The 10,629-nt window shown below is 38.8% G+C and overlaps 1 protein-coding gene across 14 annotated transcripts in view; it reads left to right on the forward strand.

Annotated features, from left to right (window-relative positions):
* Positions 1 to 10,629, forward strand: part of LOC111866429 (protein bric-a-brac 2) — an 83,775-nt gene that overhangs the window by 42,056 nt on the left and 31,090 nt on the right. For 3 of the 14 annotated variants that reach the window (XM_023855379.2, XM_023855381.2, XM_023855380.2), the window contains exon 5: positions 656 to 2,463. The exons of 7 other annotated variants lie outside the window; for them this stretch is intronic. In XM_023855379.2, the coding sequence (XP_023711147.1) occupies positions 656 to 1,110 (455 nt within the window). In that variant the 3' untranslated portion in view covers positions 1,111 to 2,463. Of the gene's footprint in view, positions 1 to 655; positions 2,464 to 8,381; positions 8,606 to 10,413; positions 10,501 to 10,629 lie in introns of those variants that run through there. 4 more of the 14 variants (XM_023855386.2, XM_023855384.2, XM_023855383.2 and 1 more) reach the window with 3 other exon arrangements.

Raw genomic sequence — 10,629 nt, forward strand, 5'->3', positions numbered from 1 at the left:
TATTTTACTTGAACGTTTTTTAATTTTTAACTTTAAATTTTAACGTTGACGACTCGGTTTGAGGGTGGTTTTTTAGATGCAAGTGCTATACCTGCATTCAAGATACGGGGAAGTGTTGTGCTTTACACTCCGATATATGTAATAGTTTCCACAAATAACTACATACTGTGGATGTTGAGCTGTGCCAGTGTTTTCATGATTTGTTGTAAGTGCCTCTGAAGATGGTTCCTTGGAACCGAAACATGTAAGGCAGACGAGATAAATAAGTGACCAAAATATATATTGTTGCACTTGACGGAAAATCTATTGACAATTGGTTAACCACGCTGGTTAAGTCCATAATAAAAGTATTTGCTTTATACATAAACCTTGCTCAGGTAATATCTCAATCTTGATTTTCATGACTTCTGTGGTTACTGTGGTCAGATTATGGGGTAGTAATGAAGATCTGGATATCACAATATGCCCCCAAACCTAAGCACACACATAATGCATCCTTGCTGTTAGCATTGCAGTGTGATAAAATAAACACAAGAAACTAAAATATATCCATTTGCTAGGTGGAGATGTTTTGTGGATAGCTGTAATTTTGGTTGCCACTCTGGAAAATTCCCAGCTGCCGCTGTGATATGTAATATAGTTAATTTCAATACAGGGGCAAGATGGCAGACAGCAGCAGACTTCACGGTGACACTGATGAATGAGCCAAAAAGAAAACGTGGACGGCCGAGGAAGAATGAAGTAATGATGGTTCAGTCACCTCAGCCAGTGTCTTTGTCTTCTCCCACAATGACTATAATAGAGGAATACATTCCTACGTCCCTGACCTCCCAGCAGACCTCCATTCTGAGTGCTGCTTCTGCGAATTTTGACCACCCTCAAACTTCCACACCATACAGTTTGATGGGATCACCTCCACTGGACCTGTTTGGTGCTTGTCCCAATATTTGTGTCAAGAGACGGTTTATAACACCTGAACAGAAACAGAGGCAGTTGGAGCTGGCACGGGCCAGAAAGAAGAGGTTTCGAGAACGACTTAAGGAAAAGGCATTATTACAACAGAGATCTGTGGCAGAACTATTAGCAAGGAAGATGGATCATAGCAGTTAGACACTGTGTATAGTACATACAAATAAGAACTTTATGTAAGAACTAAATGGACCACACAGTTCGTAATCCTACATGTGGCGATTCCTTCTTTTATTCACCAAACACTGTATAGCTACCAGTAGTGCTGTTAACTAAGCTATAATCAAAATATTTCAACCTGCCTGCAGTTTTGTATTTTAGTCTTCTGTAAGTAGTTGTGTATAAAATTGACATGGCCAGAACCTTGCAAAAATACAATCTACATGTGATCTTTGGTTTTATAGAGTTGTTTTTTCAATTATTTTCAGAGATGGTCCTTTTGTAGTGATAATGTATAATGGCATGAAAGTTTCATATTGAAGTATGCGCTCAGTCAGGTGTTTGAATAATGCTCAAAGAATGAGTTAGTCAGCAGTCATAAAAGTGACTTTTGAAAATGGGTTGTCATATACACATGCTATAATGCATTGCCATGGGGTGATAAGTGGAAATATACTGTATTTGCCAAGCTCTGATTAAAGGGAAGGGTTTAGGAATTAAATTATAATTTTTTTTTTGCTAGCCCTTCTTGCAAGTTCTTAGAGTGAAGAGATCAGACTAACACCATGTAACAGAGCCTTTTTTGATAACCTAGTGGTCACTTGAGTTATCAAGATATTACATATATTTTATGGAACCTGAAGGTTTGTTATCATGTTACAAGAGTCTGTTACTGGTACCTATCCTGAATTAGATGAATGTGGTCCACATCACCCTGTTTCTCTAAGATCTATGTTAGTATTATTCTCCCATGTATTCTCAAGTCTCCCAAATTATCTCTTTCCTTCATGTCTTCCCACAAAAATTTGATACACATTTCTCAACTTCCCTATGTGCTACATGTCCTGCCTGTCTCATACTCCTTGATTTGATAACCCTAGTAAGAATGGGTAAAGAATTCAAATTACAAATCTTCCTTATACACTTTCTCCGGCCTTCTGTTCTTTTGTGCCCTCTAAGTCCAAATATTTGCCACAAAACACTATTCTAAACGATTAGACTTGCACCAGGGGCTTTGTTTACAGCACTTTCTGCTCATAGTCTTGGGCAGAGAGGGCTCTCTCACATTGATGTTTACAAAACAACATATCATCTGCAGAGCCTTTAGCTGCAGGCTAAAGAGAGCTAAATTTAACATGGGATAGCCATTAGAATGTGTCATTTATTTGTCACTGCATTTGTCATCCTTGTAAATTCAGCCTGAAATCCAATTTTCTTTTAGTGAAGGCTATTGTTCCTCAGTGATGTAATTTTTTATGACTTTTGTTCAAGTGCTGTACATGTACTTATGTTTTGAGTGAAAAGCTTTTCAGTCTAATGTTATATTTTAGCGTCCTGTTGCACTGATTTAAGTCCATGATTTATTTAATCCGTCTTGCAGTGCATACACTCATTTATAACACACGCAGTCGCAGGAGCACGACACAACAAAAGCACAACACACAAGATAATGAAGGAATGCTCCAACAAAGGAGAATGGGCGTGACTGACGTAGTGAGGGGCGACGTAGCGATGTGGTATCCTGAACAATTTTAATATTTTTAACGTTTGACAATGTATATGATAGATACATATTTTAGTTATTTTAATGTGTGAACATGGCATGCAATGAACTGGTTTGACGTGGATAAGTAAGCACCTGAAGATGGCATTATTATGCCGAAACATGTAGTGCGAGGGAGATAAGGAGATAAATGAGTGTATGCACTGCAAGACGGATTAAATAAATCATGGACTTTTCAGTCTGATTTCATCTGAAGGTATGAATGTCTGTAGTCCATCTCATTATTTATACAATCACTTATTCTAAAACCAATTGGTGGGCAAATGGCAACTGAACGAGGTGAATGTGTGCAAAGGTAGAGAGACGGGGTTGTCAGTGGTTACATGTCTGACGGCCCACATGTGATGTCTTGTTATTGCATATAGCTGACCTTGAAGCTATCTGATGTCGTGACTGTGATATTCTTTAGAAATAGTGCAGAATGCACCTTTTATATTAATTACATATATTAGATAATTAAAATATTTATATCAGTTATCCCAATATCTAATCAATCCAAACTTTCCACTTAAGTCCCATTAAAATATGGAAATAATACTTATGGTATGTAATGGAAAAGGGGATTTGGTTGGCATGTACACACTGCACCAATGTCCAAAAACCCTTACTGAGAACGATCCCAAGTCCAGGTAACAGTAAGGTCACAATAAAAGGCAGTCCAGTACAATAAAGCCCCAAATGGCATGTAATAATTAACCCATAAAATACAACAAAATGATGGTGAGCTACACACACAGTATACCCAGTATATTTTACAATATTTCGCTGCTTCTGGTGCGGTTTCATACACACATCACATGTCCAGGGCAAGGCCACAAGACAGCCAATAAATGTAAAAAATGATATACTTTGCAATCATGGCACTGGGAGTAACCTTCAGGGTAGGGTTAGATGATAAAACAGCCAGAGCGCAGCAGAACCAGCAGAGGTGAGTGCAGACAAAAGAGAATTTAAGAAAACAGAAGCCAAATATAAGTTTGGAAGCTGAACATCCACCTCCCAGTCTTCTATTCTGAAACCCTCATTGTAACCACCTCAGGGTATATGACCCACTCAGTTTCAGCTGCTCAGTCCTGAATAATCCACAGTGCACCACCCACTAGGCAAGGCCTTGGCAGATCTGGAAGAGTGGTGCTATAAGGCAGAAGTTGACAGAGAGGAAAGGAAAGGGTAGAAAATATAGGGTATATAGGAAGGCAACAGACTGTTTCGTAGAATAATATACTGAGGCAAAGTACAGCTCACTTGGAGGTGCATAGTCATGCACTAAGGTGTTCGAAATGTAATATTGCAGAAATATACTGTATGTACAAAGGGCATTCCATATATAATGCCTCCTATTTTTTGTGTTAATATGTAACGTCTGAGCTGGGTGTTGGTGGTGTTGTAGTAAAGGTTGAACCTTCCCACCAATGTACTGTTATTTTGGTTGACGTGCACAGATAGCAGTCTACCAAAATGGCGTCTGACATAGAAGTGCATACAAAACAGAGATGTGTTATTGAATTTCTCACTGCCGAACAAATTGCACCCATTGACATCCATCGACACTTGCTAAAGGTGTACGGAGACAATACAGTGGATGTCAGCACAGTGAGGCGGTGGGTAGTGCGTTTCAACGGTGGCGAAAGAAAAGTGCACGACAAGCCACGCCCTGGGTGTCCCTGCTCAGCTGCCACTCCTCACAATGAACAGCGCCTCATCCATACAGATTGGCGGATAATGACCAGGGAACCGTGTGCACGGCTTAATATTAGCTGTAATGTGTTGGAAACGATGTTGGGGAAGCTGGATTATCGCAAAGTTTGTTCCATGTGGGTCCCGCGGATTCTAACACAGGACCACAAAATTCATGGAATGGAAGTCTGTCAAGACCTGCTGCACCAATTTGAGGCTCAAGGTGACAAGTTTCTGGACAGCATCATCACCGGAGACGAGACGTGTCACCACTATGAGCCGGAATCCAAAAGACAGTCCATGGAGTGGTGACATCCGGATTCCCCAAGAAAAAAAGAAGTTCAAGACACAGCCATCAGCAGGGAAAGTGATGTGCATGGTCTTTTGGGACAGGTTGGGTGTGATTTTGTTGGATTTTCTGGAGCCTGATGAGACTGTCAATTCTGAACGCTACAAGACGACGCTGACTAAGCTGAAAGCCTGCATTTTCCGAGTCTGGCCAGAGAAGCAGACAACCTTTCACTTGCAACTCGATAACGCTAGACCCCATTCCAGTTTGGTGACCACCACGCACATTGCAAAGTTTGGCTGGACTGTCCTACCATATCTACCTTATAGCCCTGATTTAGCACCTTCAGACTTCCATCTCTTTGGGCCTATGAAAGATGGACTACGTGGGCAACATTTTCCAGACAACGATGCTGTCAATGCAGCTGTAAGAAAGTGGCTAGCCTCTGCTGGCGCAGACTTTTACATGCGCAGCATACAGGCTCTTGTTCATCGCTGGCAAAAGTGCATAATGAATGGTGGTGATTAGGTGGAAAAATAACTGTAAGTAGCTGAAATCTTGCTCTATTTAACTGCGTTATTATGATTTCTGTATCTGTTGCAGTTTTCATTAAAAAATAGGAGGCATTATATACGGAACGCTCCTTGTATAACACACATGGGTTGGACAGATAATAAAAATACTACAGATAATGTACCAGTTTCTTTATTAATGTGGTGTTGGACCACCTTCTGCCTCCGACATGGGCAATCCTTATTGGAATGGATTCGTACAGGTTTTGAAGAGTCTCTAGCAGAATTTTATACCATTCTTCTTGAACATCTTGAAGTTGCTTTAGAGCTGTTGGAGGTGGGAATCTGTTCCTCACTGTAGTCTCCAAAACTGACCAGAGTGAGTCAGTGATGTTCAAATCTGGTGATTATGCTGGCCAGAGGAGATATGTTGAAGTTCACTTTCATGCTCTTCAAACCATGACTGAACAGTTCCAGCTGTGAGAATGGGGGCATTGTCATTTTGGAAAACTGCATCATTGTTCAGAAATAATGTCTAGATCATGGGATGCACCTGATTACCCAGCCTGTCCATGTACTATACTCTGTTATAGCAAGTTGACCATGAAGAGTAGTAATGGAACCAGCAGAATTTTATACCACGAATTTGCTGCCCAAACCATCACAGAACCTTGTCCATGTTTCACTGTTGGAACCAGGCGTTCCTTGGGTGTCTCCAAATGAAAACACTTCATGATGTAGGGAATAATATGAAGGACAACTCATCTGACCATATCACACACGCATTTCAAGTTATCTGATGTCCAGGTTTTGTAGTCATGTTACCATTGTTTATGTGTGTGAGCATTAATTTCAGTAATCAGAGGTTTAGCAATTGCAGCCCTACCATGGATGTTGGATTTGTGAAGCTCACATGGGACAGATTTTGTGGAAGCAGGGTCTTCAAGATGAATATTCATTTCTGCTGTCACCTGTGCTGCAGTACTGTAATTTTTCAACACAGTCCTTCTCAATGTATGATAATCTCTTTCTGTCAGTGTTGATTTTCATCCGCAGTTCCTGTCTGCTGATATTGTCTTCCCATGATTCTTGAATGCCAACATAGTCTTAGAAACTGTCTCTCTTGATATGCCTAATAATGTGGCATTTTTTATCACAGATGCTCCAGCTAAATGCACACTAACAATCTGTCCATTTTCAAAGTTGGACATGTCCCCCATTTTCCGATTCTTTCACGTGAAGCGTCACTTAGCACAATCACTAATACACTGACATGAGCACTACAGAGTGTAAACAAATGCTAAAATATTTAGAACATTCAGTGTTGCCAGTTCAGTGTGTTGGTAATGATGTGGAAAGTAGTGGTCATGACCCAATTCAGAGTATTATTTTGACATTTGCATGGAAGAGTTGAGGAAAATCCTGGAAGAAACTGAGTCAGGATAGCTGGTCTTAAAGCCAAGATTTTAACTCATGACCTTTTGAATATGAAGCAGAAGAGCTGCCCACTCAATTTTGACTTATGGTTCTCATGTTGTTATTGTCCAGAAGTATCTTATGTAGCGCAAAATTATACGTCACTTTAAAATGTTAAATTTTCATGTGTTATTATGAATCTTATTCAAACTATTTGAGTGTGCATAAATTATGTGAATATTTTAAGTGCTCTGTGTCACTTTCACAGGTTTGTCATTTTTTTATTCTTACTGCAAAGGGAGTATTGCTCTTAGTACTTAGATTACAAATGGGTCTTATGTACCAGCACTGGATGATAGGTGATAGGATGATGCACCAGTATAATGATAATTGATGGGGAAAAACTGAAGCATTCTGAGAAAAATATGTCCTAGTACCATGTTTTTCACCACAAATCCCTCATGGGCAGCCTTGGGATTGAACCTAGGCCTCTGTGGTGAGAATCTGGTAATTAACCACCTAAGCAATGACACAGCCATTTAAGTAATTAACACATGTGCACACACGGTTTGAATACAGATTCTGAATTCTGCAGGATGTAATTGGCCGGTCAGAATGAATATCCTATTAAAGTGTGTTACTTTAAGTCAGGTAACCACACATCGTACATTATTTAGTAAGGAAGGTTGTTCATACCACATGCTCATTTGTAGTGGTAATTACTTATAAAGAAAAGATATTTGTCAGATTTTAGGTTCTCTCAATAATGGTTATGAAAGGGTCTTTCTTCTGAAATATAACACTTTGAATTCATTGAAAGTCAACTGATATTTCAGAGGACCATGTCACTTCCATCTTCAGGGTTGAAGAATAGACAAAACAAGAAACCAGAGTGGAAGAAAATGTCAAACAGAGCCACTGCTCTTGCTTATTCTTTGACCTGAAAATGGAGAAAACATGTTTCTCTGAAACTTTGGCTGACTTTCAGTGGACTGCACAGTGGTGCTTGTTTGACATTAACCTAAATTCTTTTATATTTCTTTTATATCAGTTTACTTTACTTACAGTATAACTTGTTAATTTGAAGAATATATTTTCATGAAAGTCCTTCAAATTCTAGTCCAAAATGGTTCTGAGTTGGTGACCCAGTGTTATCTGGCAAAAAACTCCACTCTCTAATCTCTTGATGATATTACTGAGAAATAATGTAAAATGTGGCAGTAGCATGAACATAATTTCAAGGTTATTTTGAAAGTTTTAGTGTATTTAAAGTTTATTAACCTAAAGTAACTCCACCGAATGGAGTTATTCTTGAGAAGTTGATAAATAGTCAGGAGGTCAAGAAATATTTCACCTTTTATGGATTGCAGAGATCCATTACTGACAAGCTTGTATGTGGACCCTATCCTGAGCCATGTGAATCAAATCCACACCATTTAAAGCCTATTCTAGCTGACATTTTACTCTAAGTTTACAGACTGAGGCATTTAATATATAAATTTGGTGACTTGTATACAAGAAATTGTTCTTATAAATTCTTGTAATATAATTAGATTTAATTTCTGCTGGTAAGCCATCCCTGTTTATCATTATGTCTGTACATTGGATACAGCTTTGTATAGAGTCTTGGTAATTGGGCAACCACCCAATGATAACCTTTTTCTAGACCTTCTTTTGGATTGTAGTGATGGGGCATAAAAGTCTCATTGTCAGTGGCAGTCATGAAATGCACATGCTACCATGGTGAACCTAACTCTTCTGTCTTTCTGCATTCCTTGTTGTGCACTCCCTGAAGCTGTGAAGAGTGGGCTGCCACTTGATATGCATTCAACACTGAACTACACCCACGTCTTGTTGATGCGGCCTCCTCACAAGCAGTACTCACCTAAAGCTCTCAACCAGGCTGTGGAAGATTTCCAAACTGGGAAATTCAACTCAATAAGGGCATGTGCTCGGCACCATGGTGTTCCAATGACAACACTGCATTACAGAGTTAAACTTAAGCTAAAACGTAGTGAGGTAAGGTAACATATTGTGCGTTCATATTTTTTTTGGCTTCGGGATTGGCGTTAAGTTTCATTACATTATCTCCTGGAAAGTCATTTGACCATTTAGAACTCTTAGGAACTGCCTGTAGAGTTTCATCTTTAAAGCCCAAGTAATCAGAAGCATGGGTCTGCCCATTCCCCAGCTCACTTACATGTATCAGTTTTATAGAGAATGAGATTTTTGTGATATATGATATGAACAGAATGCCATTCCACAGTTTTTTTACTTCCCAGTTCCCAACATTACCAGCATGAAAACCGTGCAAGTATGTGATGTGAGCAACAGTAGGGCCTGTAAGATCTTAAAATATTTTAAGGTTACAGATCTCTTTAAAGAAAGTGGATAATAACAGTATAGCAATCATGTGACATTTTATTTTGTGTTGTGAACTTAAGTCATTGTAACTTCATATGTGAAGTTTTTATGATGACATGTCATCATGTATTTAGTACAGTCCATTTCTGACTTAGTGTTTCAACTTTAATAAACCTGGTCTTGCAACGTTAATGCAGTGATACCTTGAAATCAAGGTCCATTAGTCCACCCAAGGTGTAGTGTATTCTATATGCAATATCCAAGATTTTTCAGTGTTCCAAGTCTTATTTTCTTGTTTACTTTCGTCTGATATTCAGTTCTGTAACATGTCTCATCCATGTTCTCAGAATATTTTGCCATCTTGAGTGCCTGAAGCCTTTACTAATATTATTTGGATATACATTATGTTTCTACTGAAATAAATATAATTTATAACATTTATTGCTCCTTAAACTCTTAATTAATTTTTGTAGTGAGGCTTTGTGCATATTTTTTCCAAGGTCCTGGGAGTTCTTTCTGTTCATATCACAGTCTTTGTTGATGTGTGTCCATGTTGTTTGGTAGTCAGGTAGCAATATTTTGGAGGAACCTGTTACCTCTCTCCCTGAAGAGGATGGCAGCATGTTCATCCCAGCAGTTGATATCTGTGTACCAGAGTATATGGTATCACATCCCAGAAGACTATGATCTGAATATTCACCCCCATGAGATCCTCAAATCTTCTTACTTCATGCCTTGACATAGGGTCTTGGATGGGTAAAAGCATTATGTAGGCATTGGTTGATGAAATTTTGCTACTGTATACAACTGAAGTCTTGTATGATACTAAGTTCTGAACACTGCTTCGTTGTGGACAGACATGTTTATGTGGCTGTAACATTGTTATCCTCAGTGGAAGAAAAATTATCCTGTATCCTTGTATTACAAACTTATTTATTCTGTCATATTCGATGTGCTTGTTATGTTCACCTGACCACAAGGATACTCGAAGGTGATAATACAGAGTGTGTTATTCCATCATATTCAATATATAAAAGACAAAGGATGATTATAAATTTTCCTTATTCGTGCGAAATAATTGACACTTATACAGAACAATAGAATAAACTATGGAAAACACATATGCAGAATAATGAAGATTTGTGAACACCAAAAAGTTTGCACATTAATTGTGCAAAAGATGGAGTCAGTCACTGATGAACAAAAATTGGAAAACAGCAGCTGCCTCTGAGACGTAATGTTAGAAGGGCTTAGTGATCGCAGACAGTCATAGTACTGGGTGAGGGAAACCTGCACACCCATACCATAATTACTACAGCAGAAACCATGGCAGAGACAAGACTGGAATGTGTGAGTAACCTTCACATTAATATCTAAATTGTATTCAGTGAGATATTTTTAATATCCGTCATTCTCTATCATGGAAATGTGACACTTAATTTTGACTCTTTATGTATTTACAGTGGGCAGATGCTATCCTACTAATGGAAGAAGAAGAAAACAGAATATCAGACAACCTGCCTATAGAAGAACAAAACACAGGAAGAAAGGTTTGAATGGACTGTGGTCTGTGTAGTGTGTATAAACGGTTGTTGTTTCATGACTGTTGCTAACATGAGGACATAAGTAATATACGAGTATACAGTGGAACCTTGCTTAACGAACACCTCTCATAACGA

Source organism: Cryptotermes secundus, unplaced genomic scaffold (genome assembly GCF_002891405.2).
Source record: "Cryptotermes secundus unplaced genomic scaffold, Csec_1.0 scaffold271, whole genome shotgun sequence".
Taxonomy (NCBI): domain Eukaryota; kingdom Metazoa; phylum Arthropoda; class Insecta; order Blattodea; family Kalotermitidae; genus Cryptotermes; species Cryptotermes secundus.